This window comes from Podarcis bocagei, assembly GCF_964188305.1.
Source record: "Podarcis bocagei genome assembly, chromosome: 16".
Lineage (NCBI taxonomy): Eukaryota > Metazoa > Chordata > Lepidosauria > Squamata > Lacertidae > Podarcis > Podarcis bocagei.
Genome location: NC_138142.1, coordinates 21,866,298 through 21,879,717, shown reverse-complemented (window position 1 = coordinate 21,879,717; position 13,420 = coordinate 21,866,298). Strand labels below are relative to the sequence as shown.

The 13,420-nt window shown below is 43.9% G+C and overlaps 1 protein-coding gene across 2 annotated transcripts in view; it reads left to right on the top strand.

Annotated features, from left to right (window-relative positions):
* The first annotated feature begins 3,672 nt into the window (after positions 1-3,672).
* SUDS3 (SDS3 homolog, SIN3A corepressor complex component) overlaps positions 3,673-13,420 on the top strand; it is a 29,822-nt gene continuing 20,074 nt past the window's right edge. The window contains exons 1-6 of one of the 2 annotated variants that reach the window (XM_081175306.1): positions 3,673-4,299; positions 7,639-7,708; positions 8,944-8,999; positions 10,808-10,879; positions 11,812-11,831; positions 12,785-12,941. In XM_081175306.1, coding sequence (XP_081031432.1) covers positions 4,077-4,299; positions 7,639-7,708; positions 8,944-8,999; positions 10,808-10,879; positions 11,812-11,831; positions 12,785-12,941 — 598 coding nt within the window. In that variant the 5' untranslated portion in view covers positions 3,673-4,076. The remainder of the gene's footprint in view (positions 4,300-7,638; positions 7,709-8,943; positions 9,000-10,807; positions 10,880-11,811; positions 11,832-12,784; positions 12,942-13,420) is intronic. The other variant, XM_081175305.1, reaches the window with a different exon arrangement.

The following is a 13,420-nucleotide window of genomic DNA, read 5'->3' as shown; positions in this document are numbered from 1 at the left end:
TAAGCTGAGTAGCAACAGGGAGTCAGTAGCGGGGATGGTGAGGCAAAAGACCCTGGGCCCAAGCACACATGCATATTGTATAAAGGTGCAAAGCCCTTCTTTCGCACCCTGCTCTGAGTTTTTAAAAAACTGGGCAACAGTGACTGCCTGTGACTCCGGAGCATCCCCCCCATCTCCTTCCCCCTTTGTTTTGACTGATCAGGGGAGGCTTGGGAGTCACAGGCGGGCGGCCATTGCCCAGTTTTTATAAAACTCTGCATTTATGTTTCACAGGGTGCGAAAGAAGGACTTTGCACCTTGCCTGGCAGAGAAACTGCACGCCTTGCCCCCCTCCTGAGCAATGGCCGCCCGCCTGCAACTCAGCAACTCCCGAGCCTCCCCTGATCTGTCAAAACAAAGAGAGAACGGGGCAGGAGATCCGTACCACCAGACGCTCCTGGTTCCTTCTTGGCAGTGGTGGCGGCAGTGGGCAGCGAGCAGCTCCTGAAGCCAGCAAGAGCCAACTGTGCTACCAGGCTGGCTCCGGGCTGCTGAGGCTGCAGCTGCCACGTTTCCCAGGGACAGATTTGCAAATCTGGGGACATTCCAGGGACGGAATTTGTCTGGGAACAGATTTGCAAATCCGGGCACTGTCCCTAGGAACTGGGGATGTCTAGTAATCCCACTCAAGGTGGTGTGCATGGTTATTCCCCGCCTTATTTTATCCTCACAACAGCCCCGTAAGGTAAGCTAGGGTGAAAGCTAGTGACTGGCCCAAGGTTATCCAGTGAGTTTCATGGCTGAGCGGGATTTGAAACCTGTCCTCCCAGGTTTTGGTCCAACACTTTAACCACTACACCACACTGGCTCTAATTAAATACTGACACTGTAGGCTGCAAACCTCTTAGGACTTATGCATCACTTTTCACTCCTCTTAAAAGTTCCCTGCAAACTTGCTGTAAGGTTTTCTTCTTGCAATAAAATGATAAAGATATAGGAAATAATATAAATAAATAGTTCCTGGGCTAGAAGAGGATAAACTGCGTGTATTTTTTTGTAACCAGTGTGTTAGCTCTTCAGAATGTGACTTAACTCTAGCTTCCTGTTTGAGCACCACTTTGCTGAATAATTCTTCTTCTTCTTCTTCTTCTCCTCCTCCTCCTCCTCCTCCTCCTCCTCCTCCCACCCATCTGGCTGGGTTTCCCCACCCACTCTGGGTGGCTTCCAGCAAAATATAGAATGGGGTCTTGTGTTTGTACTAAAATATCAGTTTTGCAACAGTAGTATCTTGCAAATTCAGCTAAAATGGGTATATTTCTAAATGTGGAAGTACATATATATTATACACACACACATACACACAAACATGTAGTCAAAGCAGCTTGTACGTTTTGTTTAAGAAACACTAAAAAAACATTAAGAAGATATGAACTAGAAAGTCCCCTGGATTTTTTAAAACATAAGCTGTGTTATACTGAGTCAGATCACTGATCCATCTCACTCCATATTGCCTTCTACACTGACTGGCAGAACACAATATGGAACAAGATGGACCAATGAGTATAGGAGTGTCCTGTGCTTGGGTCCTGCTTGCAGGTTTATTACAGGAATATGGCTGGCTACTGTGAGAACAGGGTGCTACACTAGATGGTAAAGTTAAAAAAATGTAGTATAAACACTGACAACTGGGAAACACTGGCCTGCGAGCGCTCCAGTTGGAGAACAGCCTTTACCAAAGGTGTCATAGGCTTTGAAGACACTCAAGCTCAGGATGCAAGGGAGAAATGTGCTAAGAGGAAGGCATGCTTGGCTAAACCACACCTTGATCAGCTCCCGCCCGGAAACCAATGTTCCCACTGTGGAAGGACGTGTGGATCCAGAATTGGCCTCCACAGCCACTTACAGACTCATTGTTAAAACCGTGTTTATGGAAGACAATTTTACTTGACTACGAGTGATCGCCGAAGAAGAAGAAGAAGAACACTAGATGGGCCATTGGTCTGATCCAACATGTTTTCATGTCCTAGGTGCAATCTCTAGCATCTTCAGGTAGGGCTGGGGAATGTCCCCTGTCTGCAACCCAGCAACCTGTTCTCACAGCGGCCAACAAGATGCCTGTAGGAAACCTGCAAGCAGGGTCCGAACACAAAAGCATGCTCCTCTCCTGTGATTTATAGAATTGGCATTCAAAATAATTCCTGCCACCAGCTCTGGAACTAGAGCATAGCTGTCATGGCTAGTAGGCATTGAGAGCCTTCTGCTTAAAATTCAAATCCTGTTTTAAAGCTGTCCAAATTACCGTAATGTCATCACATCATGGCCTCCTGTGGGAGCAAGTTCCATCATTTAACTGAAGTACTTTATTGGTCTTGAATCTTCCAGCATTCAGCTTCATAAGATGTCCATGGATTCTAGTGCTATGAGAGCCACTTTCTCCATGGCATGCATAATTTTATAAACTTGTATCATGTCCCAGCAGACCTTCTGCATGCAAAGCATATGCTCTGCATCAGAGGTTCTTAAGAAAAGAAAAAGAAATCACTTCTGCCTCTAGGATAGGCACACCTGGTCTAAAAAGATGATGACAAATATGAAGTGGCCCTTCCAGTTACACCCTCCAAAAGCAGGCTTGTATCCTGGAATATATGTCAACGTCCAATAGCAGGTGTTTCTTCAAAGTCTCAGATAGTGCTCTGTGGCAGAGACAACACAAAGGATGAAATTTTAAATGCCCTCCTCCCCCACCTCTCCCTGTTGTGTTTGCCACCAAACCGCCTCCTGTCAAGGACCTCTTGTACAGGGGCATTGGATGATGAGCTAGAACTTGCTGAACCTGTGATGGAGGCAAGATTTCCTTTGCTATCAGTTGCTGCCTGCAGCTCCTCTTATATATATGTACATACAAATATAATACAGTAGTAATAATAATAATATTTATACCCCACCCATCTCACTGGGTTGTAAGCAAGCTTCTGCATCCAACAGAACACTTCATCAGATTGGGTACTGAGAAAAACTAGATGGTGGGAGGTGAGGAAAAAGCTGGCTTGAAGTCATAATGTTTGCATTGGTCAAAAAATATAATTTTTGTTGCATCGTTTCGAAAGGGGAATAGCTATGGGGTTGTCAGGAAGAGTGCCTGCACTTCAGAGTCTGCTACTGACCCAGTAGTTATTTGTGGCAATTATCATCCTGCCCTTAGCTGAAGAGGCTGCCACAGCAATTCACAAAAATAAGTACTAACAGAAAGAGAAAAAGGACCACAGTTTAAAAAGACGTAGCACACAAGAAATAAAGGGAGGGGAGGGAAGAGGAAAAAGCACCTCAACCACCTGCCCTTAAAATACGCACATATATTAGGCTTGCCCTAAGTCAGAAAAATTCCTGACATGTTTTGGTTTTGGGGTGTAAAAATTGCACCCAAAATAATTGGCAGAAAACCTGGACATATAGCAACGCTATGGAAAAAGCACCCAAAAGCTTAAAATCACTATTTTGGGGGGGAGGCTTCCCCCAAAAAAGCTCGACCATTTGGGTTTGTTCCAAGAAAAAAAGCAAAGCTCAACAACTTTGCACGTGTCAGGAATTTTACTTTTTGAAATATGGCAACCCTGACATACATGGATCCACACACACATCCTTTTAAAAGCAGTCCCTTTAAGAAAGTCTCTGCGGAGAGTGGATGGGGCGCGCAGGCGGAAGAAGACCACAGTTGACAGCAATTCCACACATCTATGCAATAAGCTGTTCACAAAAGTGGGGTGGGGCCGAGAAGCGAACTTGGAAACGCTTGGCAGCGAGTTGAGTCTAAAGCTACATCGGTCTATGGCTGAAGGCGCCATTCCTGGCGCCTACGGGTAGAAAGGGGATCCAAACCGCGGAGCGAAACAAACGTCAAGCCAGCCTCCCGCCAACCCGCCTATTCGCCCAGCTCAACCAGGGCCCGGAAGTGGTTCTAGCGCGCCTGCGCGCGGGAGGCGGGGCCGCTCGCGGCTTGTCTGAGGGGGGAGTTAAGAAGAAGAAAAAAGGAGGAGGAGGCGACCGGATCGTCCGCGGTGGCTTCGGCGGCGGTGGGTCGGCGTTTTCCCGCTTCGGCCATGAGCGTCGCCGCGCTGGTTTCTCCCGCGCTCCCGCCGGGGCCTCCGGCTTCTGCCGCCGCCGTGCTGCCCGCCGGGACGGGCCCTGCCGCCGCCGCTGCCATTGCCGCCGCTGCAGCCGCTGCCGCCGCAGCCGCCGAGAGCTTCGAGGATGAGGAGCTGGACAGCCCCGCCGACGAGGAGGACGGGGAGCGCAGCGGTCGCGCGCGCGACTCGGACGAGGGTGAGTCGCCTGCCTGCCCGCCCCCCTACCCGCCTTCGCGGAGGCCTCAAGGCGCCGCCGAGCAGCTTTTCCCGGGAGTAACTCGTCGCCCGTTTCTGCTGGGGGCTGATTCCCGGGGGGGGGGGGCGGAGAGGGAGGAGCGCGCAAGAGGTGAGTCTTGCTCGTGAGTAGGCCCGTTGGAATTCATGCGCGTGGTTCACGGGGGCCCGTGGAGCTCGGCGCCTCTGCTCATGAGGCAGACGCTGCACTGGTTGCGAGGGGACCACCTCCCGGCGGCCCCGATCCGTTCTTCTCGGGAGGGAAACCAGCAGTCGGGGACTTCCGAGTCACGAAGCACGTGGGTATTGTAGCCACCCGTCCAGTCTTACCTACGAGTAGACCCCATCGAAGTTTACGAGCCCAGAGGCTGACTGACTGACACCTGGTCATTGTATGGACAACTGTTCAAATATTATTGCCTGAGTTAGATCCCCCGCCTTTCCTCCCTGTCGCTTTTCCCTGGTGTGCCTTTAAAAAAAGGAAATACCGTAAGCCTTCAGGCAGGGACTGTTTTGTTTTAGTTCATTGTTTCCCAAACTCAAAATAATTCCATGCCCTTTTTGAGGATTTAGTCTTGCCGGAGTGCCCCTTCTCGGGTGAAGACAATTTGGAGATACTGTAGTTTTAATCATGTTTTATCTAGGCTAGAGCAAATGCAATATATGGTATTAATTTATTAATATATAGCAAAAACTATGCATGCACACTACAAAGAGAATTTTTTCAAAAAGCTTAAAATAATGGTAGTAATAATTGTATGTTTCAAACACCCCCTTTTTTAGCCAGCGATCCATACGGAAGGGGTTAGCTAAAACAAAAGAGAAATTTTGTTAATTAAAACACTTCAAGATTCATCGCCCATCGGTATAATCGTTGTGTAAAATGTATGCTGTGGATGTGACCTCAGTTGCAGGTGGCTAACTTGTGAGTAAATGTACACATTTGCAGAGCAATCCTTTTAATATATAGTCATTTGCAACAGAACATTCAATTTACAACAACAGTGTCATTCTTTACATAGGTGGAAGTAATGAAGAAAGAAAAAAGTAAGTTTTAGGGTGCATCTAGTGTGTCTGGGACTTCAAAGGAGGGTGTGGGAAAAGGGAGAACCTCATACAAAAAATGGAAAAAATAATTGGGTATTTCAGTAGAGTCACTTTGTCACTTTTGTTAACAAATTGAATACTTTAGAAGGATTCCAAATCCCCGTGTCTGTCTCCTCTCCTGGGTCAATTTTTCATCCAAGGCTAGTTGCCAAACTATCGTACCAAGTTTTAAAGGAGGGATGTTCTGCTCTTCGCACAGCAGTCTTATTATGGTGCTCAGTGGGGTTTAATGCTGGTCACAGGAAGTATTCATATTAGCTTTTGAGTAAACACATAAGATTTCCTGTTACTTATCTAGAAATGTATGTGAGAAAGCATGTTGCAAGTCCAGAACCCAGTTAAGGGTGGTACTTCTCCCACTGCTTTTCATTTCACCTATTTATTTCACAAAATAAATACACTGCTCGCTTGATTGTAAAAACAACAACCTCAGAGCAGTTTACAGAAAAAGGTAAAATCAAGAAAAATGTGCAACCATGCTTTAAAGCATGCAAAAGTTTAACACTAAAACAGATTAACATTGTTTATTGATCTGTTTTTAGTGATTGCCTGGTCTGTGTTGAGCAACAGGCATTTTATATAAACTTACGGCCCAACTTAAAATGTTAACTTCTGGAATTTTACTGTGAGAGCATGGATAGTTTAAAAAAGAAGGCTCTGAAGAATGGCAGAGTCAGATGTCAGAAAAGAAAACATCTCGTGACCAATTAGTAGCGTATGTTTACTTGGCAATAAAAGTATTTCTTTCCATAGGATTTTCTTTCAAAGAAGTTAGTTTAGGGTTGCAGCTTTTTTTTCTTCTTCTCCTAACTTGAAGAGGGTAATGTTTGCTCTGCTTCAGTGAATTTCTTCATATGCATAATTACTTTATGGAACTTTCTGGCAGAACTCAGGCTTTGTATGCAAAAGTTGTCAAGTTCACTTCTCAACATCTTCACATAGGGCTGACCCCTGCTTCAGTTTGTGGAGATTTTCTGCCAATCTGTGTTGTTGTTGTTTAGTCATTTAGTCATAGAATCATAGATCATAGAGTTGGAATAGACCACAAGGGGCATCGAGTCCAACCCCCTGCTAAGCAGGAAACACCATCAGAGCACTCCTGACATGGTTGTCAAGCCTCTGCTTAAAGACCTCCAAAGAAGGAGACTCCACCACACTCCTTGACTCTGTGTCCGACTCTTTGTGACCCCATGGACCAGAGCACGCCAGGCCCTCCTGTCTTTCACTGCCTCCCGCAGTTTGGTCAAACTCATGTTTGTATCTTCGAGAACACTGTCCAACCATCTCGTCCTCTGTCGTCCCCTTCTTCTTGTGCCCTCAATCTTTCCCAGCATCAGGGTCTTTTCCAGGGAGTCTTCTCTTCTCATGAGGTGGCCAAAGTACTGGAGCCTCAGCTTCACGATCTGTCCTTCCAGTGAGAACTCAGGGCTGATTTCCTTCAGAATGGATAGGTTTGATCTTCTTGCAGTCCATGGGACTCTCAAGAGTCTCCTCCAGCACCATCATTCAAAAGCATCAATTCTTTGGCGATCAGCCTTCTTTATGGTTCAGCTCTCAAAAAGAAATCTGTGTAGGGCAGGTTATAGTGAATTAAGACAAACCAATGGTCAGACCCTGGATAAGGCAGCCTCCTACATTCTATTGTCATGTTTAATTTGATACATTTGCACCCTGCCTTGCTGTGATGCTTGAGGAGGCTTTTATTAAGAGGAATGTGCCTGTTCCCCTAAAGGTCTTGGATGTGCCAGTAGTAATTTTTCCAGTAATTACCAGAAGCCATGGAGGCACCGAACAGAGGCCTGTGGGGAAGCAGGACAAGGGGAGGGGGGCATTGTGTTAAAGCCAGTGGGATACTGGAGAACTGTGTTGGGATCAAAGAGTTTGCGTGGAATGAATATTGGAAGGAAATTGACAGACACAGCTGGTAAGAATCTAGTTATGCTGTCTGGTGGGAACTGTGGTACATAATCACGTTCCTGCCTTTATAACATAGAGGTCAGGATAACACAACAATAAGAAATGGCACAGTTGTTTTGAATGAGCTTGCTTTCTTGCGTGTTTAGTTTTTTTAAGTGTACAGTTCTTTTTTGTACCTCAGTGGTGTTTGTTTCTGCTGCTGAGTGGGGAATTCTTGAACAAAAAAACGTACTGATTGGCACTGCTCTGACACTCGCTGATGTTCCTGTTTCCTTAGATACTGAAGATGCAAGTGAAACTGATCTGGCCAAGCACAATGAGGAGGATTATGTAGAAATGAAGGAGCAGTAAGTATTCTCCAGGTTACAGATATATTTCCATGCCTCTTTTGTATGAGTCATATCCCAGCTCAAAGGGAGGGAGTTTTGAACGTATGTTGGTGGGGCAAAAGTACAAAAGTATTAAGACAAAAAGATTGAAATTCACATCACATTTCCCTAAATCAAAGAGCTGTTTGCAGCAGTTGTTGTTATTTCTCCTTATAGCCCACCCTTCACCAAATGGTGCCAGGGTGGGTTAGAAAAAGATCACAATTAAAATAACAACATAAAACCTAATGTCAGAATAACAGAAAGCAGCAGCACAGAAGAGGCCTGAGTTAAAAGACTTTGTACCTTGAGCGTAGAGAAATTCTTCCCTTGATAGTCCTGTACGTCTTACTTCCATCTAATGCAGGCTTCCCCCAATCTGGTCACTCCCTGCTGGCTGTTTTGGACCACAGCTTCCATCATCTCTGACCCTTGTCCATGCCTCATGGGAGTAGTGGTCCGAAACAGCTGCCGGGCACCAGGGTAGGGAAGACTGGTTTAGTGTTTCGAGAGCAGGCCTCAAACTCTTGCCCCACCACCTCCAATGCAGTTGCAAGGAGATGAGAAGCTTCTGTTTTTGAGCAACTACAGTTTACCAGGTGGTCCAAACATGAAAAAATTGTTAATCTCAACAACTCTTATTGAAAGCAAGCTGACTGGTTCTGCATTGCATATGAACCAAGTTTAACGTTTCTGCTGAACTTTAAGCATATCAGTGAGACTTTGTTTGAACAATGTATATTCCTTCTAGATATGTAATGGCTTTATGCTCCTGACTCTTTATTTTCTCAAGTGCTGGGTTAGTTGATGCTTCTTAATTTCTGCCTTTCGTAACATTATCTTTTCTGCAGTTAGGCGTCTTGTGACATTTTGCCTGGACAATACCTTCTGGAATACAGATTAGATGCTGTTGTGGCCCAGGCAACTAAATTTTATTATCTGGCCCTCTGTGATCAAATGCCTTTGAGGTAGAAAGTTCTGCAGTTTGGGCTAGGAAAGGTAGCAGAGGAGGATCATACTTTCATGTATCAAAATCTTGGTGTTCTTCTTTTTTTAAAAAAAAATAGCAAAATTTTATTGCTCCTTCACTTCAGCTGTACTTGAACAACGTAATAGAAATTTAACAATGGAAAGAGTCAATTGAATAGGAAAGTAAAACCAGCAGTTGGTTTTCACTGGGGTTTCCTTCATTAGAATGTGTATTCTCTTTGCAGGATGTATCAGGATAAATTGGCATCTCTTAAGAGGCAGCTGCAGCAACTGCAAGAAGGTATGGTTTAAAAAGCATGACATGACATTTATTCACGAGAACAGCAGGCTTTACATTTAATACCCAGATCAAATAAAAACATAACATCAGAAGAGCCCGGTGGATCAGGCCAATAGCCCATTTAGTCCAGCATCCTGTTTTCACAGTGGCTAACCATATGCCTGTGGGGAAACCAGCAACAAAAGCACTCTCCCCTTCTACAGTTTCCGGCAACTGGTATTTAGAGGCACTACTGTCTCCGACTATGGAGGATAAAATGTTTTGGAGTTCTCTTAAATCAGACTTTCTGGTGCATTAGGAATATAGAAAGATGCCTTATGCCAGATCTCTATATATGCCCACCCAACCCAGATTTGCCTGCTACCTGCTGCCTGATCATTTCATTGCAGATGACAAGGATTGAACCCGAAATCTTCTACATGCAAAGCATGTGCTCTGTCATTGAGTTAGGGTCTCTGCCATTTTCATGCAGTGCAATTGGGGAATCTTCCCTGATTTGGCATAGTGCTGAATCTTTCCTGACCAGCGTTGGGATGGTTCTCATTTTGCAGGCATCACAACTTCTCTTGTTTTTCAAGTAAAAATAAATCCACTCTTAATATATTGCTGGTTGGATTATCTGAAAAACAGAAGCTGGAATGTATTGAGTTTTGCCTCAATAGTGTATTATTATTATTATTATTATTATTGTTGTTGTTGTTGTTGTTGTTGTTGTTGTTGTTGTTGTTATTTTATTGAATTTTGCTTTAATAATGTGTTATTAATCTTATTTATTCAATTTGTATACTGTCTTTCATGTGAAGATTCCAGGGCAGTTCTCAACAACAACAAAATATAAAATGAGAATAAAAAATACATAATAAAACATAAAGAAGACCAAGCCAATAACCCCTTCTCTCACAAACATATTTAAAAAGCCTTCGAATGTTAATCAGCCGAACACCTAGTTGAAGAGAAACATTTTCACCTGGCACCTAAAGATATGTAATGAAGGTGTCAGGCAAGCGTCCCTGGGGAGAACATTCCACAAATGGGCATTACACATACCCTGACCTTTTAAATATATCACTTTACCTTAGTTTGGGACAGTCAGTTGACTTTTATTTCTACTAAGCACAAGGCTGAATGGGCAAGTGGCTTTTCCTAAACTGGGTGTGTCCACTTCTTATGTGTACTTCTTAGCATCAGTACTGTATAATTTTACTGAAATAGACACTGGGGATGGGGAGATGACCAGTGATGTAAATTTTGTGCCTGTTCATCTCCTTTAAGGACTAGAAAGTAGCCCAAACTCCTTTATTTCGTCCGAACAATATGATGTTGCTTCTTCTTCGGTAGTGGCTTATTACTTGTGGAAAGAAAATTTTTTTAAGTTTGATCTGTAATTTTTAAACATCAGGTTGAAGTAGGACTGCTCAGAATAGGTGGTGGTAAAATTGGTGAAGGGAATGGTCTTTTTTAATAATAATAATAATAATAATAATTAATAAAAAAAAAAAAGAAACTTGGAGGTATACAAATAAAAAACTCTTCTGCTTTGAGATATAAACTGCGTGATTCAGTCTGTGTACAGACACTTCTGTGAAATAACAGCAATGACCTCTGTCACAAATCCTGGGCCCTAGGTCAGATCCGGCACTGATAGCTTGATAGTGAGAAAAACAGTGTAGAGTCCTTTTCAACAGTATTATGGCGCTGTGCCATTTTGTTGCAGCGGGAGGGGTTGGCCTTTGACGTTCTGTCCAGCTCTATCATTCTATATTTGAATCTATTGATTTCAGTGTGTTAATTTTGTATGGTTTTAATAGGTACTTTGCAAGAATATCAGAAAAGGATGAAAAAGCTGGATCAGCAATACAAGGAAAGGATACGCAATGCAGGTGAGCGAACTGCATTTCTGGTGACTTTCTTGAGGATTTCTGATCTAGGCCTAGACAAGTACATGATAATCATGCTTGAAACCCTGCTCAGGGCTTTTGGGTGATCTTACTTGTGTGTGTCGCAATCTCATTCTAAAAACTTTCCACATAAAGGGTTAGCCTGTTTGTCTATTGCAGCAAAAACAACCGCCTGAAGCACCTTGGAGATTAATACATTTATTGTGGCGTAGGCTTTCAGTGGACTACAGGGCACTTCTCCAGACCGTTCATTTCCCTGTGCAAATGCTGTTCAACCAGTTCTGGAAGGTGTCAAGACCCCCTAAATGAGGTGTTCACACTTAAATGAACCTACAAATGTATCTGATGAAATGGGCTATAGTCTACAGAACTTTGTGCCATAATTCATTTGTTGATCTTTACAGTGCCCCTTCTTGGGTTGATTCTGATCCTAGGCACACATTTTTATAAATAATTTCTATTGATTTTTCCCCCAATCAGACTGGCTTTTATAGACTTATTCTGGGGCAGGCTTATGTTCCAGCTAAGAAGAAGGTACAGCAATCAGTGTTGCTTTTCTGCAGTTGTATTAGGTGTTTCAGCGCAATCCCTTGTGTCTGCCTGGAAGTAAATCTCCTTCAGTTCAATGAGACAACTATAGGGTGGCAAACTTAACTGTTGGCTATCTAAGATAGGAATTGTTTGGTATACGTTGCACCAAATGTCTAGTTACTTTGTCAGTGCAGCTACTGATGAAGATTAATCTGGTGCAAGCAGAAATACTTGCAAGGGCTGGTTTTGCAGCCTGTCTTAACGGCCTGTAGCTTGCCGTCATCAAAATTTTCACTCTAGGCTAACCACTCTGAGATCTTGCTAGAGTTAAATGTGCTTAGTTCAGCAAAAAAAATGTAACTTATTTTCTCTTTTTCTTTCAGAGCTTTTTCTCCAGCTGGAAGTAAGTGTGTGTATGTGTGTGTGTGTGTGTTTCTTTTTCTGTTGGTCTCGGGTTTCATTAATGTATTCTGTTCCCTTTTTCAGTCATTTTGAGTAGAACCTCCTTTCCTTTGCTGTAGAATGTTCAAACTATTCTGCAAATTGTGATCGACCTCTTTCTTGCCCTGAGAAGCTCAGTACTGAGGGTGCATGAATCCCAAGTCATTTGAGAATACAGTGGTGCCCCGCAAGACGAATGCCTCGCAAGACGGAAAACTCGCTAGACGAAAGAGTTTTCCGTTTTGGAGATGCTTCGCAAAACGAATTTCCTATGGGCTTGCTTCGCAAGACGACAATGTCTTGCGAGTTCCTGCTGGTTCCCCCCCCCCCTTTTCTAAGCCGCTAAGCCGCTTATCAGCTGATCCGATCAGCAGATAAGCCGCTAATAGCGCTAATCCGCTAATCCTTCAATGGGCTTGCTTCGCAAGACGAAAAAACCGCTAGACAAAGAGAATCACAGAACGGATTCTTTTCGTCTTGCGAGGCACCACTGTAGTTATTTCCATCCTTTATTAGGTTGTGCCATTGGTTTTGCAGTACACATGTAAATTGTGTTTTAAAATAGGCAGACACCATATACTTGTGAAAGGGAGAAAATTCCACTTAAGTGAGGCTGCCTGATACTGGGGGCCATTTATCCAACTTTACTGATGCTGGGATAGATGGACCTTTGGCCTTATCAATCAGGGCTCTTCTTAAGTCCTCATACTTGCTTTCCGTATGGTGACAAGTCACATGAGCAGTTTCATCGCACAGTTTGGGAAAGCCTGCGCCATTTGTCAGGTGTAACTTCCGACTCCGCAGCTTCTCAGTCTGGTGACCCCGAGCACAGTGGTTCCCCTATCAGCAACTATGTGTACCTGATGTGGTTCTGCCCTGTAGATGAGTCCCTGTTTTCTTTTGGGCTTGGCTCAGACAGAGCAGGTGGAACGGAACTACATCAAAGAGAAGAAAGCGGCCGTGAAAGAATTTGAAGATAAAAAAATTGAACTCAAGGAAAACTTGATTGCCGAGTTGGAAGAGAAGAAGAAAATGATAGAGAGCGAGAAGCTAACTATGGAGCTAACAGGAGGTAAATACAAAATAATATAATAAAGCCAGCATCTCTCTTTGGGGAAGAGGGCATATAACTGTACAATTATATTGTCGTAATCTGCCTAGGGAGCTTATGGTGAAGGGCAGGTAAGAAATCTTATAAATGAATCAGTTAATTAATATCTCAGCAATGGAGCAAATGCTTTGTAACCAGAAGTGTCCAGGTTCAGTCCCTGGTATCTTCAGTTAAAAAAGGATCAGATAGCTGTTGGCGTTGTAAACCTACTTCTTCCTGAGACCTAGAGGAAAATGCATTATTGGATGAATTAGATTGAGAGAAGGGGAAATACCTCTCTGAACACATGCAAGCACTGTCTGCAAAAAAGTACCTTTAGGACAGGGACTGTGGCTCAGTGGTAGAGCATGTTCTTTGCGTGTAGAAGTCCCCAGGTTCAATCCCTGGCATCTCCAGGTAGGGCTGGGAAACAACTCCCTGTCTCAAACCCTGGACGGCTG